At 45.3% G+C, this 26565-nt stretch overlaps 3 protein-coding genes across 3 annotated transcripts; 2 read left to right on the top strand and 1 right to left on the bottom strand.

Moving 5' to 3' along the window:
• Window positions 1-369: 369 nt before the first annotated feature.
• On the bottom strand, window positions 370-4045 carry ccnb1 (cyclin B1). The gene is made up of 9 exons (XM_079734562.1): window positions 3974-4045; window positions 3663-3788; window positions 3442-3531; window positions 3178-3360; window positions 2874-3032; window positions 1819-2055; window positions 1584-1724; window positions 709-819; window positions 370-624 (listed from the first exon to the last, which is right to left on the bottom strand). Exons 1-9 carry the CDS (start codon window positions 3992-3994, stop codon window positions 511-513), a joined length of 1182 nt encoding a protein of 393 aa, XP_079590688.1. The 5' UTR covers window positions 3995-4045; the 3' UTR covers window positions 370-510.
• Window positions 4046-5146: 1101 nt separating this feature from the next.
• Window positions 5147-11169, top strand: LOC307075307 (AN1-type zinc finger protein 5-like). Its single transcript, XM_079735857.1, has 6 exons — window positions 5147-5173; window positions 6867-7047; window positions 7517-7679; window positions 8448-8545; window positions 8658-8786; window positions 9691-11169. The coding sequence occupies exons 2-6, from the start codon at window positions 6891-6893 to the stop codon at window positions 9837-9839; spliced, it is 696 nt and encodes a 231-aa protein (XP_079591983.1). The 5' UTR covers window positions 5147-5173; window positions 6867-6890; the 3' UTR covers window positions 9840-11169.
• Window positions 11170-12502: 1333 nt separating this feature from the next.
• On the top strand, window positions 12503-25826 carry tmc2a (transmembrane channel-like 2a; the record flags this gene model as incomplete). Its single annotated transcript, XM_079735691.1, has 21 exons — window positions 12503-12539; window positions 12939-12977; window positions 13403-13624; window positions 13730-13922; window positions 14393-14533; window positions 15193-15283; window positions 15384-15465; window positions 15545-15651; window positions 15775-15873; window positions 16259-16401; window positions 16644-16791; window positions 17499-17687; window positions 18342-18521; window positions 19099-19257; window positions 19966-20094; window positions 21039-21106; window positions 21440-21679; window positions 22506-22631; window positions 23758-23836; window positions 24271-24376; window positions 24915-25826. 21 exons carry the CDS (start codon window positions 12503-12505, stop codon window positions 25127-25129), a joined length of 2793 nt encoding a protein of 930 aa, XP_079591817.1. The 3' UTR covers window positions 25130-25826.
• Between the last annotated feature and the right edge of the window lie 739 nt (window positions 25827-26565).

Below are 26565 nucleotides of genomic sequence, written 5' to 3'. Positions count from 1 at the left end.
ACGATCGTCCACAGCCTGGCTCCAGTTGCGGATGATTAAAGTTGACGATCCTTGTATCTTTGAAGTTATCAGCTTCAATTTGTTTTCACCTTGTCCATGGCCGTGATGTAAAGTAGGTGGGCACACAACCACGGCGTAGGGAGGCGTTTGAATGATGACTATAAGCAAGTTAGATGCCAGATTGAAGGTCTAGGCCTACCTAAGCTCAAAATCACTTATTAGAAGCGTTCGTGGCTTTGACTGACAATTTATGTCAGATAATTTCTTAACTTTGAAAAAGAAAAAAGGAGCACCATTTACAAGGGTGTATATATAATCCTTAAGCGCCCTCTGGTGGTCAGGTGAAATTATACAGCAAAGATTGTTTCGTAGAAATTTTAATTCTGAATAAAAACTTAAAATTCACACAAGTCTAAACTTTAAAAACAAGATTAGCCCTTCATATATAAAATGATTAAACAAGAATGTGCTTCGGGTAAAACCCAAAAAAAAACTTACGTTATCTGTACACTACAACATAAAAGATTTTGAATCTGTTGCCAAGTTTGTGATAAGGGATGATTTGAGCTGTGCAATCGTCGAAATCTTCATCATCTTGGCGGACGCATACTTGTTCTTCACAGCCTTAAAAGCAAAGGAACGGAATCATTATACTGCTAAGAGTGTCATGCATGTGTAGTAGAAACACCGGGTTGGGGTCCTGCTTACCACATTCTTTGTTTGACCATCGTTCACTTTGACAACGTTCTTTGCAATGAGCTGGATCACAGGAAGGAGTTCCTCCACAGTGAAGTTCATGTAATGTGCCAGTGTCGTATCCTGAGGAAAATCACAAGAATCATGATTAGGGTTGAGCACCGAAACTCGGTTCCAGTAGGGAACCGGTTCCGACGTAAACGGTTGTAACAAGATCGAATAAGAATGCATATATCGGTGCCTGACTTTTAACGCCCCCTGCCCCGCCACCATGGTGTTGTGGCGTCAACCTGCGTTAGTGCTGGGCGGTATACCGGTATACCGCCCAGCGGTTCACACCGGTATACCGCGAAAATACACACCGAATAACGGTGTGTATTTTCGTTCGGTATATAAAAGAAAAAAAAATCATATCCTGCCATATTACACAACGTTCGGAAGGTAGCGCGGCACTGTTTCAGACGGGACCCTTTACGATGTTGCGCTAAACACGCATGGTACGACTACGATGTTCTTTACAGGTCCATGACTGTGAGGCGTGGCATTTCAGGCCAACTGGAGTGTGTCATGTGCCAGTCAACTCAGTGTCCGCTGGCTTTCTGCTTAATGTGAAACTCATAAGTCGTGCATGTATGCAAGTGTGTGCAGTTTAGTTTTTTTTTTCTTTCTAAGTACCGGTCTGAGAACCGTTTTAGCACCGGAACCGTTTAAAAAGTACAGAGTAGGCACTGGATCAAACCCAAACGACACCCAACCCTAGTCATGATTACAAGGGACATGAATGGAGCTAGCGTTGGATCCTTCAGGGGACAGAAGGCCCCCCATACACAGCAAGTAACCAAGGTATTAGACTACCACTAAAGAATGTAGTGCCTGTAGGGCCTTACCCAGTCACCGCATTCGAAGACGCGGAGCGAGAGCGAGAGCGCGGCGCTGGCCACCTTGGAAGGTGGGATGTGGACCATCTCGTAGTCCACCATGCAGAGCTCCAGGAAGTACTTGGCCAGGGCGTGTTGCTCGGCCGCCACCTGAGGACGGTAACCAAAGCAGCTGACCCCCACTGGCAAAATCAGTGCGAGCTCTGTGGGTCGGCAGTCGTGCGGGGAGGCCACACACACTCACCTCTGCGATCTTTGAGCCACGTCGGAGGAACTGGATGGGCAGGGGTCGGCCCAGGCTGAAGTCCAGCACCTTGAGCACCGTCACCTCCATCTCCCGGATGTTGGCGGTGGTGTACGTGTGGTCCGTGACGTAGGCGAAGTCGTAGATCTCTGGCGGGTACATCTCTTCGTATTTGGCGGCGATGAACATGGCCGTGACACCGACCAGCTGGAGCTGCTTTTTGGGAACTGGATGGTCCTGTTGGGAGCGATAGCTCACAGTGAGGACTATTGATCGACCGTTATACCGGTCGGCCGATATTTGCGTCTTTTATGTGTATCGGTCGATATTTTTTCAGCATCTGCCTTTTTTTATTTCTTCCTTCGGCATGATTTACAGACAGTTCAATAAACAGTTATCAGTGTCTCATTTTTATGATGTTAATTGAGGGAGGCTTAGCCTGGTAATTCAGACCCACATCTAGAAAACGGTAGGGTCTGTCAACAAGTAATGAAAATGGCCCAACTTGAGGGGCCGCACCAAGCATGCATTCGAAAATATCAGAAGAATACAAGGGGTGACATATCCAGACCAGTGGAGCTAACCAATAGATAAGACTCTTGCCGTATCGGTCGATAAAACAGCAACGCTTTTGGCCCGCCTATATTGCTACACTGATGTGATTGATTAATTTTCTGGGCCAGGGGAGGCCCAGAATATACACTAGTATATTGCTTGTTCCCAGATTGACTCGCTGAGCAAATTCAAATTGTGCTCTCGCAAGAACTCTGGATTTGCAGGGTATTATCGGCTCAAGAAAATCGGTATCGGCGTAACCGTTATCGGCAAAGGCTGATGAAAAAATATCGGTATCGGCCCTAAAAAAAAAAAATCCATATCGGTCGATCCCTAGTGAGGACCCCCGTACTGTTCAAATCAAGACGGTGGTTTTGCAGACAAAATGGATGCTTTGCCTGTACTGCCACCTGGTGCTCGGTTAAACACACGTCTTCTACAAACACTGCTGCCAGGCCCAAAAAAAGAGAAGTAACTCACATATATAGACAAGAGTTTACCTGAAGAAAGCGGTCAATAACGGCCACGGTCATGAAGAGAGTTTCCTGGAGGAGACGGAACTTCACAGACACCTGTACAAGCCAATCAACTAAGACTGCACGCATGTTTCCGGTCACTTCTTGTCCCAGCAGATATTTAGGCTTTACAGCCTGCACCACCTGGGATGGGGTTAAGCACATTAACAAATGGAATGGCTAAGATGGCCCAAACAGGAAGTTATACATTAACATTCGGGCATTTAGCAGACAACTGCTCTACCTTCAGAGCTAATCCGGCCCCAATATACAAGTGCACAAAGTCTACCTCGAGCTGTCGGAGGTACTTGTAGATTTCTTTAACATATTCGCTACAGAGCATGGGATTATTGTAGTCGTCCGCATCCACATCTTTGATGTCAAGCAGGACATCCGAGAAGGCGTCGCAGAGATCTGATGGAGTACAGCCGGAGATGTCCATTGGAGAAGGAGATGGGGGCTCGGGCATTTCCTACCAAATGAAATACATTAGCTTGGTATAAAAAAAGCGTGAGAACAAAAGTGTGCGGGTTCTATCAAATGTTTCCTTCACCTTAGGCTCCTCTTTGGCAGGCTGTTCCAGAGGGAGCACACGGATCTTTGTTTTGGGCTTGGGGATATTTGTCTCAGCTTTTTTGGGCTGCTGTAAATGATATACAATGTTAACAATTGTACCATTGTATTACAATGATAACAATTGTAATATATAATTGTTGATATATTTTTGAATTTGTATTGTATTTGATTGCATTCCAAACGCGGCCTTCAATTTACCCTTTGCGTTCCCTGCACGGAGATCGCAACATTGCCGATATTCCCCAACGCTGCCCTTGGCCGCAGTGTAGGTTTGGCCGTCTGTACGGCCTTGCCAACAACGGCATTCTCAGAAGCAATACGATTCTGCAAAACAAATTTAGAGTCAAGGAAACATGAGGGAGAAGGAGGCTGAAAGAGCGAAACACTTACTGAAACACGATGAATAAGTCATAATCTGAACATTTTACAATATATACTTAAAAAAAATAGCCATAAAATGGATAACTTGAGCAAAATAGATATGAAAGGGATTACAAATAAGGTCTTACCCTGGTCACGCGGAAAGCCATAGTTAAACCACTGGTTCGATTGCTTGGTTCGTAATGAGGAGAACTCTGCACTGCTGTTGCACAATAGCTATGAATGTATCACCTCGGTTTAAATGCTAGTTCGCTTAAATCTGATTCGCTCAAAATCAAAAGCTTCTGATACCTGATTGGACCGAACGAGCACACATGCATTGAAGGCGTTTCTACGGAAGTCGCATGGGAAATACGCGTCACTTCCCTTTGAAATCTTTAAACATTACAGCGAAAGTAAATGTCTAAAAGTATAGACAGAATTCGCTCTCATTAAATGTGCTAATTCATCACTTTTTAGAAGAATAATACGTCAATTTATACTAGCAGTTGTGCAAGTTAATTAAAGATCAACCTTTGTGGGTCACAAACTAAATCGTGAATTAAACCTTATTTTGATAAGACTGTAGGAAGCCGAGTAGCCTACGAGCATTAAGGGAATTCATTGTTACATGTATGGCAACATAATAAAAACTGCTCTAATAACCGTTATAAATATTTTATTGTCCTATTAAAATAAAACGTATGCACAAAAGCTTTTCACTTTAACAACTGGGACATGGAATCATCAATAGAAGCTGAAAATGTCCATGGTCATATAATTGTATGCAGGTATCTGGCAACAAGGCTGAAGCAGCATACAGTTCACTTATTTCAGGATGTATAATGTTTTATACAGAAAGTGTTTTACGAATGCTTTCTAATTTCATTTTTTTTAAATGAAATTAGGTAATATAATATTGTCATCATCCCTTGACAATATCACCGAAAGATTATAGATATTCTCTTTAAGGTTATTAGCGGATCCAGTCGTATAACAAGCAATAGTTTTATGTCAAATGTCCACTTCGATGATAGCTAATTTCTCTTCACTAAAGATGCATTTATGGAAATTCTAAAACCATCAGAATTAGTAGTACTACTAGGTAAAGTGGTATTGCGTCTAATCAAGAATATGTCTTCCTTCTTTAAAAGGCAGCAGAAACACGATACAAATGTAAAGGACCATAAAGGGATTCAATGTTGTGACCGTTCTGTACATTCTGCCGAGCCCGGCTCCTCCAATCAGAGCCTGAGTCCTACGTGACGTAATCGACCAGCAGTATTAAATACAAGCGGTCTCCAGCAGGCGACACACTGAGCACAACACCACGCAGAGCCCTGTAGCTGGTAAGTACGCTTACAATAAACTTTCTTTAAACGGTCCCCGACAGCCATAAGTCGACTTAATTAAAACCCAAACCCGTGACGTGTGGTTGGCGGAGAAATGAAAGTACTTGGTCCATATTCTAACTTTATTTAGCTATCAAAGTTGACCCAAAAGCTTAAAAAACAAATCGGTAACGTTAAACAATAAAGGTCGACAAGTAGATAGAAACTGGAAGCAGCTCGTTTCTCCTGGATTCCTCTTGTGACATAATGTTTAAGGTAGATTTCCCAGGGAACGGTTTCCTTTTTACAACCCGTTTAACTTTTATAACAATGGGTTGCAACACGAAGAGAAAAACATTTGACGCCAACAGGCACCGTAGTAAAAAAAAACAACCATTAGTTCGTGGTCGCGGTGGACTAGTTAGGACGGGTGGGTCGGGTTATTAGAGACAAATTCTGATCCTTTAGTTAACAACCAGTAAGTCGTGGTCACGGTGGATTAGTTAGGACGGTTGGGTCGGTTTATTCACAACACATTCTGATCCTGTAGTTACACGTGTCTCTAGGTCCTTGTTAGGTCGTCTGTGTCGTTAGCATGGTGGGCTAAAGTCTCCAGAGTCTCAAAGCTGTACTCCCACTATGTGGCTCATGTCGCCCGTAGCCCCCACGACAAGTCGCGATTCTCGGGCATTTTATTGTTTGATTCTGATGACATATTTGGTGGCTTACGTTACGAGGACTAGCCAACAAAAACAAAGCACAACAGACAAAGCAAACATGTCTAGACTGCTCTGATGTAGCCACCAGGCTATAACTAGCTGCTAACATGCTAACTCATCATGGCAAATCCCGTGTGATCCGGCTGCGATAACTGGTGTCTTTATGATGTTTTTATCCTAAAACACCCGTCGCGTTTCGGGGTTGTTTTGTTGTGATTGTGGCAGGGGATGGCCGGTATGATCCGTGTTGTGTGGACCTGCTAGCATGACTCAGTGGATTCACAGCACAACATCAACACAGCATTCCATGCAGGAAGTGACTTGAGGATCCATCATCGGTCGTGATGGGTGTTGTCTTTTACTTTAGTAGTCCCTTTACATTGATCTCCTGAGATGGAGCGCATATAGCATGGGTATGTACGTAAATGAGATGCTAAAATGAAAGGGGATCAATAAATATAGTTTAGGCAGCCGTCTCCATTGGCTGGAGCAGTGGAGCTCTGTACTATTCTTGTGCTGGGAATGAACCCTATCGGGATTGCTTAATATAGAAGCGTGCTGTGAACTATAAAAGCTAGTCGGATTGTGTGTGGTTTTCCGATCGCCGTGTCCATTGCAGTCTTGTGACAGCAGGCTGCTGAAACGCATGTGAGGTCTGGGTTGTGAAGAGATCACTGCAGTCAGCCTTGTCAACATGACGGCATTTTTCAAGAGGAAGTGATAATCTGCAACTACTTGTATAGGAATCAGTTTCTTTCTCAACGCATATCGCTGACTCCTCCTTTGTTTAAATGTACCCAGTACTCGTTGAATAACAAACATTTACGCTCTTCCAACTTTTTAACACATTTTGTTTCAAATAGTTTCGTTTTTTTAACCCAGTATACACAACAGCTAATGTGAAGTTGTGACTGTTTGATCTCAATACAGGGCTTTTATTGTCACTCGTGCAACTGATTTTCACTTTTTTTTTGTTGTTTTTTTGTCTACAGGTCACCTCAGCACCAGGCATCACTATGGCCCAGGAGACCAATCAGAGTCCAGTTCCTACGCTCTGCGCCACAGGTTGTGGTTTCTATGGCAACCCAAGGACCAATGGCATGTGCTCCCTCTGCCATAAGGAGCACTTGTCCAGACAGAACAATGGCGGCCTGAGTTCCATGGGGCCAATGGGTAAGACTTCAATTCCTATAGTACTCTATTAATTACTTAAAGGTGCTATTTATTTAAGAGGTTTAATTAGAGTGTAATTTGATAGGAATGGAATAACCATCGTTTAGTGAGTGAAACGTGCTGTGAGAATACCTGTTTCTAGATGATGGCGCCTCCCTCTGTCCGAGACGTTAAAACATTTTGACTGCGTCCAGCTAATTTCCGACAAATCGGGGCATCCTTTTTGTGATTGGTTTGGGTAATCCATCTCGCCTTTCCCTCCCAAGTGTGCGACCGTATAACTTCTCATCGGTGGGGAAACCAGCAGCGAGGGCGGAGGGGGGGAGGGGATGTGGCTTTCAAAGTCTTGCCATCTTCTGTTCTCTCCTCATAACTCACTATGGTTACCTACAGCAGCTTCAAGTATCGGTCTTGTGTCGGCGGTGACTCGCCTCGCTCCTCTGACTGACGTGTTCACGGCTCTGCTCAGGTGGCGGTGGGCTGTCCCTGGGGTCATCAGAGGCGTCCTCCAGGCGGAGGCTGGAGGCCACCCTCAACGCTGTGGCGGCGGCGGAGGCCGCGGCAGCAGCCGAGGACGCCGCAGCGGAGGCAGCAGCAGCGACCGCCGAGGCCGTAGCAACTGAAGTGCTCAGGTGTGTGGGCATTACAAGATATTACCCTTCCAACAGACAAAAAATGCGTTCTCCCATCGGGTGTGTTAGGTCAATAATGTATTTTTAATGATCTAATGAACCGGTACCAGAATGCTAGGGTTCCCCAGTTGCATGTGTTTATCTTTAGTTTGAGCAGAAATCTTCCATGTTTGGGTTGACCGGCAATTTTGCAACTTTTTGATAATTGTTATCATTATTGCTATGAATCTTCATACATGAAACATTCCCCATCCCAAACAGCAAAAAAATATAGTATACGTTAATTATAAATTTAACTTTTACTGCAATATTAGCATTTAAGGACATACTTGACTAGGAGTGTTTAAGTAGTGTTGCATAAAGCATAAATTTATATGGGGCATAGATGAAGTATGTAATTGTGCAAAGTGTCCATGAAGAGCTATTTTATGATTGCCGGGACCTGATACCACAGTATTTTACTGGAGGCAAACCCTGCCTCTTTTGGGAATATAAGTAGCATTGAGTATGAATCATGAAGCATACTACTTCTCTTTTCAAGAGGATCTGCTTTCTGTTGTAGTGGCAGACATTTTGGTGGCCTGTTTTAGCCTCTTATCCCCTTTAGTGTCATTAGTCATTCAGTCACTCATCTTGCCCTGACTTCACCACACTGCTACTTGGTGTATATCTATTTTCATTATCGTCTTGGCGCGTCGCTACGGCAAATGCATTTGGAGAACTAAAACCAATTCTGATACTTTTCTGTTCATTTCTTTTCCACGACAGCGGAGGGGCGCCTCTCTCGATGACTCGGCAGATGTCGAGGCTAAGCCTCTCTTCGGGGGATTGTGGAACCTCAGCCAATCAGGAGTTAGAGGAGCCTGGTTGGTATTTAATATCCCTGTGGAATACCAATGACAGCAGCCAAAGTTGAGTAATCATCCGTTTAAGCTCATGCACTCTGCTGCTGCTGATGTTGTTGTTGTTTCTCTCCAGTGGTCACCCAGCCGACAGCCACTGCCTCCCCACTTGGCGCTGTCGGGGGGGAAGGATCAGACCTCACTGAGCTGCTCAAGCCAAAGAAGAATCGATGCTTTATGTGCCGTAAAAAGGTCGGCCTAACAGGTGAGCTAATTGCATCCGGTTAGTCAGCAGTTTCTCGTCATCACGTCCTCTCGGGTTCAAATGTTGGGCTTTCTGAAAATACTGATTGGGGGGGGGGGGGGTAGTAATGTTCACAAAGACCTGATATGGCTCAACCCTGGAGTTATTTTATTCTTGAAATGCAGGGCCTGAAATGCATAGGCCTACCCCAAATCATGAATTAATGGCTAGACAAATATAAAGCCCTCAGTGAATGCAGATCATGGTATGTTATTCTTAAAATATGGACGTAAGTCCGGGAAGTCACCAAGGGTTTACACAAAAATGTTTTAAGGGTGTAGAGTTGCCTACTACCGGCAGCCGCAACTCTCCTTATTTTTTCACATTGAGGGAGGGACTTGAATGGCCGGCAAGCACTACTCTATGGCCAAAACTCACAAACATTCATTCAATCTTTAAGAAACTGCTGCCTCAGTTTTTGCAGAAACATACCATTGCTTCCACCTGAACCTCACCTACAGACGCCCATGTCTGCCTTAGAACGACCAGGCTGGAGTGAAAGCAGGAAAAACATACCCATTTGTACTCACCCAAGACTCTTCTAAGTTAGAGACGAATAATCGTCTAATCACTAACGCTGTGAGTGAGTAGCCATTTAAGCCACTAGATATGCACCTAACACACACGGATGGTAAAGTAAGTGCAGCAATTCAGCCAGAGCTCCGAGAAGCATTAGCGGTCAGAGTTGTCTGCAGACATCAGCGCTTTGAATGGGGGAATACAGCCTGACCAATCCTTTGAAAGCTCTCAACCAATGGAATGGCTTACTTTTCTTTGGGCAAAGCAAATGTTTTGTGTCCGTGTGCGTGCGATGCTCTTCCTGTCTGGGAAGGACCTCTGTGACTAATCGGCTGGGTCCCTCCAGGGTTTGACTGTCGCTGCGGGAACCTGTTCTGCGGCGGGCACCGATACTCGGACAAGCACAACTGTCCGTACGACTACAAAGCGGAGGCCGCCGCCAAGATCCGCAAGGAGAACCCCGTGGTGGTGGCCGACAAGATCCAGAGAATATGAGCGGAGCCCGCAGACCCACCCGGACCGTACCCTGCCGAGCCCCACCGCCTTGGACTAAAAGAGAGATGCCCCCCCCCCAAGCCTAGCTTGAATTCTGAAGGACCACTTGTTGCAACAAAAAAAAACCTTTTGTTTATTTTCTTCTTCTTATTATTATTGAGGTTCTTTTTTTTTTCTTTTTTATTTCTGCTTGTATTGTGGTTTTTTGAGAGGGGACATTTCGGGAGGTGTTTCTAATGGAGGAGCACGACGTAGAATGTGTGGAAAGAAGAGAGTTCCTTCGGGGGCCGGTTGTAGCGGCGAAAAAAGGTGAAACAAAAGTGTGACACCGCCCGCATCGTGACGGCGGCCGGCATTCAATCGGATCCTTTAGAGACGTCGTCGGGCCTGATTGGGTGGTGCCGTTTCACGGTGCTCATGGAGGACACCTGGACGCTGCCTTATGGAACTAGACTGAGACGTCTGCGGTAATGGCAGCAGCACCACCACCACGTCCATAATACGCTGAGGCGTTCGGGCAGAACGGACTGTCTCGCCTTCTCACTCGTGAACATTGTTTTCCTGGCGTGGTAATGAAATAAATGTATTGAACCGCCACACACACACACACACACAGACCACAAATGGAGGAGTGTGAATGAATTTTTCTTTCTTTTCCTTGCTGACTGGCTCCTCTGGCCATGTTTTGCACCTGAGGAACGGTTACGGATTAGGTTGACTGTTTAAAAGAAAAGGATTTCCCCTTGTGTGTGGAATGAAGGGCTGGAAGCTGTGATGTGCTTTATATTCATTAACCTGGATGGCAGACGCCTTTCAGGCCCGTTAACCGTTCTTCTGTTAGACAAACCCATCCATTAAACGGATTTCTATCCGTTAAGACGCCTTTTTATCCTGTTTATGTTTTTTATTTTATTTAGTTTTTTTAGAAAGTGAGGATAACATGGGATTTGGTAGCGTAGGTAGGCTAAACTTAAATTAATTTTCGCAGGTTTGAATGGCTCGCTGTACTAATTTAATATCCGTTTTGTTGACGTGGAAGCTGACACATTTATGTTTTTGCATTCTTTGTATCAAGTGAGTGTGAATTGTGTGGAGGGACATAGAGGGTTGTCTGAGAGCAGTTAACGTGTGCTACAGTGACTTTGTGAATCCATGGATAGCATTTTATCTCCTTCTGTTAAATCTGTTGTGGGTGTGTGATCGTATTTTAGTTTTAGTTTTACGTTTGTACAAACAATCTTTATTTATAAACTGCTGTGCACATAATCTTCCTACAAATATTACTGCAAATAGCACATCATGTAAATAATAAAACCATCAGAGATATACAATAAAACCAGGCTTGTTTTTGTTGTGTTAATGCTTCACACTGGAGTGTGATTTTCTAATGAGGCTTCCATCAGCAACATGTCAACAACTGCCGTGCCCGTCATGCATTCTCTTCCATGATTATTGACATTTTATTTAATTTGTATTTGTTACTAGAAAAATAAGCCTTCTCATAGCCAAAGCCTCTTTGTGATTTTTGTATTGGATCTTGCACCCGGGTGTGGTGCAAGATCCAATGACTAACCGGTGTGTTTATGTATAATCAATAACCTTATACTAGGAGACAGTCAATGTGAATACTAGTCTTGACCTCATCACACACCCAACAGGGTCAAGCATTTGCCGGTACACCTTCTATCACCATGTCCACTACCATTTCACAGTGTGAACCATGTATACAATATCTGGCCAGCATGAGCACTTCTTAAGAGAGAAGGTTGGAAAATACTTGACATCACAGTTATTAAATTGTTTTCCAAGCTAGAGGTTAGAAAGGTCATCCATTCATTTCCTGGCCTCGCTGACGTGTTGTACTGGAACAATATCTTCTGTTGGAAGACGACCTCTTCCATTATTTAACGTGACTCAGCTGTTCATCCATGCCTCCTTTTGATCTTTTTTTAGCAACGGTTTGATATAAGGTTTCTCTTCGATTCAAAAGTGATGTCCTTATTAAGTTATACGCTTTGTCGGTCCCAGAAATAGTGGATCCATGCAAGTGATGTATCGTTTTTGGTTGCTTCCTGGTGTGACCGTGATAGGGTCTGACTGGAAGAAACCGTAGCTCTCATTAAAAGTTTAGAGTGTCTCTTCTCAGTCTGTCTGGTTTCCGATGACCGAGAGAAGAGTGAGAGTGTCTGCTGCTTGAGTGATGCGGCCATTCAGCTCTTATACCAAACTGTACTTATTTCAATAGGCTCTTTACAGTAAGAGTACACTTGGGTTGTAATTTGCATGCTTGACACCTGCTTATTTTTTTCTTTGGGCCATAGTATGATGATAGATGAAAAAAAGGCACAAAATATCTGTCCATTTCATCCTGTTGTTTCAGCCATGAAAACACCCCAGTGTTTTGCAGGGATGACCTCTCCTATGGGAAAATATTGACTCCTTACGCCATCATCATTATCCACAGACAGATGACCACCTCACTCCTCCCCTGCTGACAGAGGCCGTGCTGGGCCGTCACGTGCCGCTGTCGTCATAGCGACGGCGGCCTGGCGGCAGCCGCCACAATACCTGAGTGGAGGTTGAGGCGAGGTGAGCCAGGATTTGGCGTTCGCCAGCCCAGCGCACGGTAGAGGAACGAGGCAGACTCCCTCTCTGCTCTCAACATGCCGCGGAAAACAGATGTCAGCCAGCTGGAGGATGGTGAGTGGGTTAGGATATTTTTATTGAAGTGTTTGTGTGTATGTGTATATATAAATATGTATATATATATATATATATATATATATATATATATATACATATCATACCTACCTCTTTGTTTATTGGGTAAACATTTTTCTTAAAAGAATGTGAAGGGTCTTCGTATGTCTTAAAAAGTTGATAATTATAATTTTTTAGTACGGTGTATGGAATATTGGGAAGTATGCATTGTACTGTATATATGTGTAGGAGGTGGGAAATGTTTAATAATTTGCAACCGTTGGATCTAACAAATTGCTCTAATTGAAAAACAAGTGTCGGTGAGGTTGACCCCTCCCGCTCATTTGTGGGGTAATATTAATAACTATGCTGTGTGATTAATTGCATGGGACTTTCCAGTCGGAATAGACATAGACACAGAGCTGAGCAACAGCGACGGTAAGTGGATATGTGAGTGGAAGTGTGAGCACGTGACACGCCCCATTAAGTCCAGCAGAGCCACAGACTCTGGTGTAACGCAACCCCCAGGAGCTGGCTTATCCACAGCCTCCAAAGTGTCCATTTTGTATCTTCCATTGTGATCGCACATATAGCTGTGAGCATTTGCACGCTAACACCCGTTTGTATGTCTGTGTGTGATTATGCAGTTGCACGCTCACAACCCTGTGTTTGTGTGTTTCTGTTTGCGCACGCTTTCACATCCTTTGTGTGTGTTCACGTCCCTTTTTCAGTGTGTTTGTGAATGTGCCGTGATTTCTGTGATTTAAAATTGTGTGCGTGTCTGTGTGTGTCTGTTTGTGGGCGTGTGTGTGTGTATATTTGGTGGTGTGTTTCTGTGTATATACATGTATGTGTGTAAACAGAGGAAGCCCCAAAGAGAGCAAAGAAAGGAGGAAGAGGAGGAGGAAGAGGGGGCAGAGGTCGCGGTAAAAAGGCGGCCAGCGAGGAAGAGGAGGACGAAGATGAGGTGCCGGCACCGCGGGGTCGAAGGGGTGGGAACAGGAAAGCGGCGCGCAAGGGAAAAGATGGCGACGATGAGGATGCCGACGATGACGATGACGAAGACGGCAAGGGCCCTAAGAAGCGTGGGGCGGGGGGCCGGGGAGGAAGAGGAGGGAGAGGAGGAAGAGGAGGGGGGAGAGGAGGGAGAGGGGGGAAGAAAGGCGGGAAGGGTAAGGAGGGGGATGAAGAGAGCGAGGAGGAGGAAGACAAGAAGGGAGCCAAAGGGAAGAAAAAAGGTGGGAAGAAAGGGAAGGAAGAAGAAGAGGAAGAGGCGGAAGGAGGCAAGGGCGATAAAGGAGCCGTGGGCAAGAAGGGAGCCAAGGGGAAGGGGAAGGCTAAAGAGGACGACAAGAAGAAGAAGAAGAAGGGAGGAGGTAGCAGGTACGAAGCATTTCCTAGGATCGTGCTGGAATCACATGCAGAATGAGCAGTCAGACTTTGCATTACAGTGTCCTTGTTACAGTATAGTTACATGTGTAACCAGCAGCGTGTACTTAATGTGTAATAACGTTATGGAACGAGCCTTCCTAAGTGGTTTTCAAGCCTTTTTTGCTAACCTTAACCCCAAACACAAGTACAAGTGCATCCTGTGTTACACGTATTACATGCCTTATCACACCGGACCGACAGGTGACACTGTCAGCGGACACTAGCGCAAAGGGTCATCAAATGGCACTAACGTGATCAGGGCCTGACCGCCGTAGACACAGTGTGAAACAAAGAGAACACCGCTGCAGTTCCTGTATACCATGGGCACGCTAGAATACTGTAAAGGTTTAGGTTCACACTGGCGTCTGTGTTTGTCCCCTCCCACCCAACACCACCCCCACCACCGCCACCCTAACCCTCAGCTCATCCAACTCTGACGAGGAAGACTCCATGTCGGAGGGTGAGATGGCCAAGCTGATGGAGGAGGTGGAGGAGAAGAAGAAGCTCATCGCCACCATCAGGAACAAGCCCTGGCGGATGCGGAGGAGGCTCACCCACCTCAGGTGGTGCAAACCCCGTCCACGTGTCTAAGTGCTCTGCTTCACACTGTGTGGGCTGTGATAAAAAAAAACAATCCGTCACGTCCTCTCCGTTTCCGCAGGAACTGAGCGGAGAAGTTGAACCGTTTGCATAACTCTCCCAAATTGGGATCAATGGGAAAAACGTATCCCAGTCTCAATCAACCAACTTTTCCGGGATTGTTTGACGCACACAGAGTCGATGTGGCAGTCCACGATAATGACACAGCAGGATGTATGAAGCAGTGCTTCTATACATAAGAACGGAGCAAGCGCTGTGATGGTTACCGTTTAAGAAAGGGCCCAGGGGCCACCAAAGGCTTTGTTCAAAGAGCCGCATGGACAACAGGTATCTCCTTTCAACATGTAGGAGCTACGCCAACGGATCTACAGTTAATGCTGCAGTCAGCTACTTTATATCACCCCCCCTTACTTGAGGTTCGATCTGGTTTTGATTTAGTCTCCTTGATTGAGTCTCCTAGTTTGGCTAATAACCACGGCCAAATGAGGACCATGAGACTCAATCAAAAGAAAACAAAGAGGATCAAGGAAGAACCGGGCTAATAGCAGCTTATAATGCATCCTACTTGTGTAAATGGTTGCATGTGCCACATATCACTGACCCCTCCTGTCTCTCTTTCCAGGGAGTCTCAGCAGTTTGTTGATAAGTTTGAAGGCGCTCTAGGCAAAGGGAAAGGCAGGAAGTGGTATGCTTACAAAGTGATGATGAAAAAGGTTAGCACGGACCAACACTGTGCATACTTCCTGTTGCCTTTTGCCCTTTGATTTGTGTGATGTCTGACTTAATGTGCGTAAATGTTTTTGCTACTGCCAGAAATGGATCAAGTTCCAAAGAGATTTTGAGAACTTCAGAACAGCGTGTATACCGTGGGAACGAAAGATTAAAGAAGTGGAAAGTAAGGAAAATCCCACGTTCTCAACGCTACCCACTAGTGGACTTACGCGGTAACTGACAGCGGAGTTGTGTTCCCTCAGGTCATTTTGGCTCATCGGTGGCTTCCTACTTCATCTTCCTGCGGTGGATGTACGGCATGAACCTCGTGCTGTTTGGCTTCACCTTTGGCTTGGTCGTAATCCCAGAGGTAGAGCCTTTTCCAAACAACACAGGAATATGAATCTGGACGTAAACAGCATTGAGTCCGCTGCTGAAACGTCATGTATTGCCACCTAGTGCTGTGGATGATTTGTTTGTATCCCACCCCCAGGTTTTGATGGGCCTTCCGTATGGGTCTATCCCCAGGAAGACGGTGCCCAGGGCAGAAGCGGACAGTGCCCAGGACTACTCTGTCCTCATGGACTTCAACGTAGAGCCAACATCAAATCCTCTCACTTAAATAAACCATTAAACCTGCACTATGCTACTTTTCTACTGCAGCTATTTACTCCATACATTTTTTTTTAACCATAAGGTTTCTTAAGGATTAAACGTGCCTATCCATGAGTCGACCCATACAGGGACCTTTTATCTATCAATGGTTTCGTACTGGTCCCTTCTTGACCCCGGCCCACCGTGGGAAAACATCGGACCACTGTTCCCTGTAATGATGTGCCTATACCTGTAGCTCCCACTCAGGTCAATAGAGACGGCTCATGGCGACACTCACTTAGTGCAGATTTAAAGTGTTTGCCGTGGAGAACCCCATTCCAAGCCCTTTTCATCTGTCTGACGTTGTCTCTTCCTGTCCCCAGGGCTATTGCAAGTATTCCGTGCTTTTCTACGGTTTCTACAACAACCAGAGGACTATTGGGTTGCTCCAGTTCCGGCTACCCCTGTCGTACCTCATGGTTGGCATTGGCACCTTCGGCTACAGCCTCATGGTCGTGATTCGAACGTGAGTTCTGGAAGGACCGCTATTCCATCAAGTCTTTTTGGAGCCCTTAGCTGTCTATATATGTATATATATATATATATATTTCTGTTCATGCACACACACACACACAAATATAGGCACTGTAGGTAAGAATAGAAAGCACCTCACAATAGTGTATGGTTAACATCCTATAGACTGAATCAAGTTAGACCAAAACTAGTCGTTCATGTGGTGTGCTGCTTGGATACGGTTTGTGTTTGTAGGATGGCTAAGAATGCAGATGTAGGCGGTGGCGATGGGGAGGACGGGGAGTTCACCTTTGCCTGGAAGATGTTCACCAGCTGGGATTACCTCATCGGCAACGCAGAGACGGCTGACAACAAGTACGCCTCCATCACCACCAGCTTTAAGGTAACCGTGGGAACCCCGCCGCTATGACGTCATCTGCTGGTACCCACACAGTAAATCCATCAATCCACCAATCAGTATGATTAAAGGGATGAAATTACACATATTTACAGTTAAGTTTTCATTGAGTCATAATGCAGACATTTTTTTTACAAAGCAGTTTACAGGGGATGCTCAGAAAAGCGAAATCATACAATCAAAAGTAGAGTTAAAGTCATAAAAAAATAAATATAATAGTTATAGAGCCACCCTTAGTTGGCACTTTAACTGGAATGCGAAGAAGCCATAGGAATCCGAAATGCAAAGTGAGTCAATCATTAATTTAAAAACATGGGTCCAGCTCAGTAAAGTGCATTGGAGAGTACTAAATCATTGAAAAGTACACGAGTCAGCTTGTGAGATGTTCTTGAAAGAGGCGCGGTCTCTGTTGTTTCCAGCATGGATCCAGAAATCCATCCTCTTCCATTTCATTCTATCTAGTGGAAATTCCTCAATGGTGCCCAAAAAGTTTTGTCTCATTTCCATCGGCCATGTTCTATTATCTATATAACCCTTTCACGAAACATGGCCTCTTCTTTCTCTCAATAACCCTAGCATTAAGAACTAAACACCACACCACAAACAACCGCAGTAAGGAACAGAAATCAAACCAAAAAAAGGAATATCCAAAAGCACGTAGAACAACGCACCTGATTTTGGACCAACACCAGGAGTCCATCGTGGACGAGCAGGAGAACCAGAAGGATGAGAACATCCACCTGCGGCGGTTTCTGAGGGTCCTGGCCAACTTCATGATCATCTGCAGCCTCGGGGGGAGTGGCTACCTCATCTACTTCGTGGTGAAGAGGTCTCAGGAGTTTGCCAGCAGGGATGACCTCAGTTGGTACGAGAAAAACGAGGTAATGGTTTTCGTTTTTTGAGCAAGGTGCAATGATCATTCTTATATCATCAGTGGTATCATCTGATTGAGTTATTACTTATAGACTATTTTCTAACGACGTGATCTCGTTGTTTATGCTACCATTATATGTCTGCCAATTTGGCATCCCTTACTATACTGTCCCTGGAAGGCGGGATCCTTCTTCTGTGTCCTTTCCCAAGGCTTCCTCCTTGAGATTTATGTTTTCTTTTTACTCTGTCATTTAGAGGGCTTCGGTTTCGGAATGTGTCATAGAATTTTGCCTGTGAAGCCCTTTGACTGTTTCTGGGACTAAGGGCAATACAAGTCAGATGTTGTTGAATCGATGGCATACGACGGTGAATATGGTACTTTAGAAAAGTCCTTAGCATTGTGTATCATCTTATCCTAGCTATCTTGTTTTGTAAGGGGAATGGGTTTACCTAGCAATTGTTAAGTGCTAAGCTGCACTCGTTTCAATGAATAATATTGTTTCCCTTTCTTCTGACAAATGTACTTATTGTATGGCGCTTTGGATAAAAGCCCTAAATGTGAATGTCAATATAAACGAACGTGACTGTGAACGGCACAGGTGTGATCCAGCTGGTCTGTATCTGCGAGGGGTTCCATCAGGTCTTTATCCATCCCCGTCCAGCTGGAGATCATCATGTCTCTGCTGGGCCTGGTGTGTCCTCCTCTGTTTGAGACCATCGCTGAGCTGGAGGAGTACCACCCCCGTATCGCCCTCAAGTGGCAGCTGGGGAGAATCTTCGCCCTGTTCCTGGGGAATCTGTACACCTTTCTGTTCGCCCTGTTCGATGAGGTCAACACCAAGGTATGTCGTAATGACAGTCGTGAGCGAAGGGTGTTTTCTAGCTGTAATTTGTGGTTCTGTTTTGCTTTTTCTACTGAGGTGGTGGGAAGTACTAGCTTTAGGTTTGTTATTCTGACATAAGTAAGGCTTTAGGTTGTTTTGTTGTTTATAAGGTGAGTGGACTTTGTGCAGTTACTCTTACAAGATCTGAAAGAACAACAACTTGGATGCTTGTGGCTGTTTGTTGACCGTGTAAAGTGGAGGTACTTTAAATAGTGCCTGGGGGTTACAGAAGCAAACAATGTCCTAAAGCTGTCTAGACGTCAGCAGTGGCCAACAGAAGTAGAAACAACCTGAATTTTAAATTCCTACCACTAGGTGTCATCAAGAACAACATTATGGTACACCGCTTGGGTCATGGGCATGGATAAATATATATACAAATTCATACAAACATTTCAATGTTTTATATTTTTGAAGTAAACATTGTCATTTTCCCTTTGTGATTTTTTTCTTTAACTGTGCATTTACATTGTACTGCTGTACATTGTAAATGTTTAATTTCCGTGGCCAATAAAGCTCTTTTGAATGTTTTCAGTTGGAGCTGGAGGGCTCCATCAGGAACGCCTCTCTCTGGAACATGAAGGAGTACTACACCAACTTCACCCTCAACTCCAACGACACCGAGGCCACGCCCCCGCCCATGCATCCCTCTGACGTCATCAGAGGACCCTGCTGGGAGACAGGCGTGGGCATAGTAAAGACACATGAATTATCTATCATGTATCCATCTATCTGTATGTAGTCATGACCATGCTGCTACACGCCACCTAGGTGGCTTTAGCTGGGCTGGGATGGGGAGGTTGGAAAAAAGCTTAACTGTAGGAGTTCATCGACTATGATACATGAGCTGGTGCTCCATGTTGCCATGCAGGAGATCTTTCTGAGTGTGTGCGGTGATGGCTGGTTCAAACTGTGCACATTGATTGCTCAATGTGCAACAGGTAAGCAGCCTCACCCAGCCCCAGAGTCCTATCAGTCTTACTCAGGCCTGGTGGGGCTGGCTCAAACCAGCCATCAATCACACGCACTCCACACTATACAACTACTGTACTATACACTATCCAGCTGGATACATATTTGTACATTATTTTCTATTTGAACATTTTATATTTGAACGTATGTGTATTTTTTTAAGGGGAAATTTCTTTTTTCGTTCTCAGTTACAAAGTGATTTTTGGAGAGTAATGCTGAATAAATACATCAGGTTTTCAAACATTTCAAAAATAATCGTTTGAATAATCGTGATTATGTTTTTTTCCATAATTGAGCCTAACCCTAATATCTATTTATCTATCGGCCGGCCTGCTTTCCTATTGAACAGTCTGTCTTTCTGTCTATCCAACTATAACCGTATGTCTGTCTGTCTGTCTGTACCCTCCCTTCCTGCTCCTCTATAACGCAGGAGTTCGTGAAGCTGACGGTCTCTGACATCCAGGTCACCTACCTGACCATCCTGATCGGGGACTTTGCCCGGGCGGTCATCGTCCGCTTCCTCAACTACTGCTGGTGCTGGGACCTGGAGGCCGGCTTTGTAAGTCCATCGTGGAGCTTGCCTAACCAGGCACACTGGCAGCCTCTCTGGCCAGAGTTAACCTAGAGCCGCAGCAAGGAAGGACATGAAAAACTTCACGTCAAAAACATCACGACACATAAAGATGCAGTTTCTGCATCATTTCACAGTGTAACCTTCCCCTAGTGGTACTCGACCACTAAGGAGATGATCTCCTGTTGAGTATATGATTTAGATTTACATTGGTCTAGTCCAGGGGTCAGCAACCCGCGGCTCTGGAGCCGAACGCAGCTCTTCCACTCCTCTGCAGTGGCTCCATGTAGCTTTGAATTTTTCTTTAAATAAATGATATAAACTATTAAATTTTTTTATCTCAAAGGGAACTCCTACTATTTTTGAGATCAAGGTGATACTGTGACAGTAAAATACCAAAAATAAAGGGTTTTAGATTAGGTCAACTAAAATGAACGTCACACCCCCACACATTTCATAAATGCAACAAACTATAGGCTATTGGTTATTTTATATGTAGTATAACTATATCTAAAACGTTAGAAACTGTGTTATCTGTTGCTCCAGATATTTCTATTTGGTGGGAGGGACCAGAAATGACTCTTTTGATAGTGAAGGTGGCCGTCCCCTGGTCGGCTCACAAATCCCTCACTGTTTCCTCCCAGAATTAATGAATGATAACAAGTGCTGAATTAATTAGAAAGTATTATCAGAGCCCTATCTGTCTGTTTTGACGGTCAGGACGAGAACTACAGACCATGAATGATCAAACATGCCTGCATTTAGACATCCTGTGGGGATAGAGAGTCATTCAGAAATCATAGAAGGGGGGCCTTCCAATCAAACAAAACGTTTCCCTCGATCGTCTCTGCTTGGGTTACTGCTGAGATAAATGGTGGTAATTCTCATTAATATGTAGAATGCGTCTGTGTTTTTTCCTGTGTTCTTTATAGCCCTCCTATGGGGAATTTGACATCAGCGGCAACGTGTTGGGCCTGGTCTTCAACCAAGGCATGATTTGGTAGGAACCTCTCCATCATTCATCCTTTTCACTGTGAATGGAGGCCACTTTCAGAGTGGGTCGACAGAAGGAGTCAACACATTACACTTGTTGGAGTTGATCATCACCGAGTTGAATACAAAGGGGCACTCCAAAGAGATTACGTTTATCAGTGGAGGTAGAAGTCCTGCTTCCTCCACCGCCCTGTGCACCTCCACTGTCCTCTCCGTCTCCACTGTCCTGTCCATCTCAACTCCTCTGTCCATTACTACTGCCCTGTCCACTTCACTATAGACACTAGAGACATTCATAAAGCCATCCAATAAAAAGTGTGTGCGTGTGTGTCTGCTTCAGGATGGGGGCGTTCTACGCTCCGGGCCTGGTGGGGATCAACGTGCTGCGCTTGCTCTCCTCCATGTACTACCAGTGCTGGGCGGTGATGGCCACCAACGTGCCCCACGAGAGGGTCTTCAAGGCCTCCAAGTCCAACAACTTCTACATGGGCCTGCTGCTGCTCATCCTGTTCCTCAGCCTGCTGCCCGTGGTCTACACCATCATGACCCTGCCGCCCTCCTTCGACTGCGGGCCCTTCAGGTTGGGAGACACGGCTGGACACATGGGGTGATGATGGGACTGCCATTTACATAAGAGCACTTAGCAGCCACTTTCCTCTAAAGTGAGATACAATGGATGATACACACCGACGGCGGAGGGCAACCATGCAAAGCGACAGCCAGCTCGCCAGGAGCAATTGGGGTGAAATTGTCTACACTCAGCTAGGAGGGGATTGAACTAGCAACCTTTCACTCACAAGTCAACCTGCTCTACCTCCTGAGCTAAGCCGACCCATTTACATTACATTTACACTTAAAGGTTGTTTGGTGGCTCAACACTGAATGAGGGCAGTTATGCAGTAAGGCTCGACTGACAACATACCCTCACATTTATACTGGAGCCAGCAATCCTACTATCTTATTGCAGAACTTCAGGGGGGGAAGAAGAGAAGGTTTTTCACAGTAAACAAAGCTTTCAGGATGGGAATTTTAATAAGTGTGTTTCTATAGTGGCCGGTCTGCACAGTGTTGATCTGAAACCTTTACAGCCACCTTTTTTAAGGACGTTGGTATCTAGACAGGAAGTTTTAGCTTTTCTTTCCACTGGGAAACTTCGTTATAGTTCGGGCGAGTTTCTGTTAGAGGTCAGCCAATTACAGCGCTTACAGATCCCCACCTCCAGCAATAACGATTGGTGGAATCAAACAGGAAGCAAAACGACACCCAAACGAACAAGGTCTCCCAGATTTGAGCTCATCTTCCATCAGAGACATTAGACTGTGTAACTAAAGTCTAATTTGTGATGCTCAAACTTAACACGAGAAGCACTAACGGCAAACACTCCCCCACGCATGGTCGTCTCTTAGTGGGAAGGCCAAGATGTTTGACGTGATCATGGAGACCATCGACCTGGACCTGCCAGCCTTCCTCGGGACGCTGTTCAGCTACGCGGCCAACCCAGGGCTGATCATCCCCGCCGTGCTGCTCATGGTGTGAGTACACAGCTGGGACCATCAATGTCACTCTGCTCCCCTCCCACTGACCCAGCTGAAGAGGAACCGTACCGACGGCTCTTTAACTGAACATGGCCTTGTGTGTGTTGTGGATAAGAAACAACCTGAGAAGTGGGATTGTCAATAAAATCACGTGACCTGCAACATAAACCCCTCTCCCCAGGACCAATGTGGACCGCTCTTCAAGGACCAATGTAGACCCCTCTCCCAGGACCAATGTAGACCCCTCTCCCAGGACCAATGTAGACCCCTCTCCCAGGACCAATGTGGACCCCTCTCCCAGGACCAATGTAGACCCCTATCCCAGGACCCCTCTCCCAGGACCAATGTAGACCCCTCTCCCAGGACCAATGTAGACCCCTCTCCCAGGACCAATGTAGACCCCTCTCCCCAGGACCCATCTCCCAGGACCAATGTAGACCCCTCTCCCAGGGCCAATGTAGACCCCTCTCCCAGGACCAATGTAGACCCCTCTCCCAGGACCAATGTAGACCCCTCTCCCAGGACCAATGTAGACCCCTATCCCAGGACCCCTCTCCCAGGACCAATGTAGACCCCTCTCCCAGGACCAATGTAGACCCCTCTCCCAGGACCAATGTAGACCCCTCTCCCCAGGACCCCTCTCCCAGGACCAATGTAGACCCCTCTCCCAGGGCCAAAGTAGACCCCTCTCCCAGGACCAATGTAGACCCCTCTCCCAGGACCAATGTAGACCCCTCTCCCAGGACCAATGTAGACCCCTATCCCAGGACCCCTCTCCCAGGACCAATGTAGACCCCTCTACATTGGTCTACAATGTAGGTTAATGTGGCAGGTCGCGTGTTTTTATTGTTCAACACACTGTATATAGCATCACTCTCAATTGCTAAAATAGCCCAGCATGATGGTTCTCCTTTAAGGTTTCCTGCTTCTTTTGTTTGTAGTGCACATACAAATTTGCAACCGTTTGGCCTTATACTGCTGGCAGCCATCTTGGTTCTACATCCTAGTGTTTAGAACCAAGATGGCGGCTGGCTGAATAAGGCCCATTATAACATCAGTTTTACTCAAATACCTTTGACGTCTCCCTTTTGAAAACATATCTTATCATATGTCTCCGCGACAGACTGGCCATCTACTATCTGAACTCGGTGTCGGAGGCCTATCAAGGGGCCAACATCGAGCTGAAGAAGAAGATGCAGATGGTGAGGTTACAGCAGAAGTTTGCATGTTATTTCATCTCGAAAACCGGTTTTGCCCTGGGTATCTCCCCTCTCTATCTCTCTCTGTGACTCTCGCACCCCCTTTCTGACTGAGTATCTCTCTCACTCCCTCCTTGACTGTTGCTCTCTCTTCCTCTCTGACTGTGTATCTCTTCTATCTCTCTCTCCCTCTCTGACTGTCTCTCGTTCCATCTCTGACTGTGTCTCTCTCTCCCTCTCTGACTGTGTCTGTCTCTCTCTCTCTCTCTCCCTCTCTGACTGTGTCTGTCTCTCTCCCTCTCTGACTGTGTCTCTCGTTCCATCTCTGACTGTGTCTCTCTCTCCCTCTCTGACTGTGTCTGTCTCTCTCTCTCTCTCTCTCCCTCTCTGACTGTGTCTCTCTCTCCCCCCCCCCCCCCCCCCCCCCCCCCCCCCAGGCCCGGGACGAGGAGAAGAACCGTAGGAACAACACGGAGAGCACCGACCAGGTGCAGAAGGACCTGGAGGACCTGCTGCCCAACCGCTCGCTGGCTCCGGAGCCCGGTCAGTACTGGTTCAGACCGCCTTGAGGTGCTCTGTGGAAGGGGGGGCAAACATTCTCCCTCATACTGTATGGACCTGCGGAACAGTCACTCACAGGAAAGGATAGCCTCTGTGTGTGTGTGTGTGTGTGTGTGCGTGTGTGTGTGTGTGTGTGTGTGTGTGTGTGTGTGTGTGTGTGTGTGTGGGGGGGGTAGGATTTAAAGATAATAATATTTGTACAAAATGGCAGCCTTCCATTGTCTAATAATGTGAAAGGTTCGCTCTCTGATATACTATATATGAATATGTTGACTGTGCGAACAATTTCAATTTTAGACTATTTCTGAACTGGTTACTCTGGTTACAGAGAATCCATCTTGCCTGTCAATCACAGGTGCGGGAAACATAGCACTTCTCAATGGCAGAGAAACGGGGGCAGAGAGTGAAGGGACATTTTCTTGATTTATTTACCAAATCTTGTTATTTTCCGCTCTTTTTCCCACTCTGGAGTCTTTCCTACCGCAGCTTCAATAATCGTTCATAACTCTACCCTCCACAGAGAAGGAGGAGCCGCCCCCCAAGCCCACTAAGGTGAAGCCGGGGGCCGCTGGCAAGAAGGACCTGCAGAAGGACGTGGCCCTGGCCTCGCCCAACCCCAACGTACTGGGGCCTGTGAACCGCCCGCCCGGCCCCAGGGGCCCCAGGGGCCCCGGGCCGATGCCTGGCCACCCGGGGGGGAGAGGCCAAGGGAGGCCAGGGCCCCCTACACGATAAGGAGGAGAAGAGCGTGGAGCAATCCCCCCCGCCCCCCCCCATCTTGTTTCGTTACAAACCCTCAATCCTTCTGAGATGCATTGATAAAACACACACACACACACACACACGTTGAATGCATTTAGACAGTTTAAACGTTAAGCAAACTTTTTTTAGCATATATTCACATTTATTTTACATACATTTGACTAACCGAATGGCTTGTTATGAACTTTATTATTAAGTGTTAGCAATGTCTTTTTAGAAATACAAAGGAATACTGTTAAAACATCCCTTCAGGAACTTTGAGTTCTGTTTTCCTTAAAAAAACAAAACAAAAACTATAAGATGCAGTAGGTGAGATATGTGACATTGCAGGCCAGAATACCAACATTGTTGACATGACACTAGGTGTTATTTATCCTCCAGGGATACAGGCAACCTTCCTCACGTGACCGTACAGCTGCAGATGTGACCTGGATTAGCTAATACTAGGGAGTTGTAAGTAAACGTTTGACATGCCTAAAGTGTTGGACACAGGAAGTGTGTGTTGGTTTTGTGTGTTGGAATTCTGCAAGTCTTAATTTGAACTTTTTTTTATACACAGTAAAACTTATTATCTATTTTATTCAGGTAATCTCATTGATATTTCTTTTTTGGTTTCAAGTTCTTGACCAGTGAAAGCATGAAAACCAGCAAATTACTAGTGATCAATTTAAATTAATTAGAAATGGAATACGAATCAAGTTTCAAGGATTTTACAAAATTGTATTATGCACTTATATATATACACTTATAATATACCTTCCTTTTTCAAATAAAGTTTGACGTATTTTAACATCAATTACTTTGTTTGTTTGGGTTTGAGTTATATATATATACGATATATATATCGCCTTGGTTAACTGAAACTGTTGCACTGAACCAACTTTTCAGAGATCTTTACTTGAAAATGTCTTGTGTCCGCAACCCATCTGCAGTGATCCAAATAGAAACAGCATTATACAAGTCTTTCAACCTAAAGTTGAACAAATTACATATTAAAATATCTATACACTGAACATTGAAAAAATGGAACCAAGGAACCCAAATGAATACATTCAATAATTAGGACAGGTAGAAAAAGTGCCATAATTAATAATTAATCGAATACTGATTGTTGGGATATGGGTTTGGCCATACCAGAAAATATGTTCAAAACTGAAAGAAAAGGATACTTGCAGCACAATACATACCTAAATCCCTATTTCATATGACATTCAGCTAGCAGGAGGTGGATGTATCATGATGGGATATATAACTATCCCTATGGTCACTGTCAGGTGTTTCCATGGACCGCAAGCTTACTGAAAGCCTAAATTCAGAATAGGCTTAGTTAATTTTGAAACAGTAGTTGACATTGAAACAAAATGAAACAGTAATTGTTACATTCTTCGTTCACACTGAGGAAATAACAA

This window comes from Pollachius pollachius (assembly GCF_949987615.1).
Source record: "Pollachius pollachius genome assembly, chromosome: 4".
In the NCBI taxonomy this organism is placed as follows: Eukaryota; Metazoa; Chordata; class Actinopteri; order Gadiformes; family Gadidae; genus Pollachius; species Pollachius pollachius.
The sequence above is the reverse complement of the archived record's forward strand: the minus strand, read 5'-3'. Positions and strand labels throughout refer to the sequence as shown.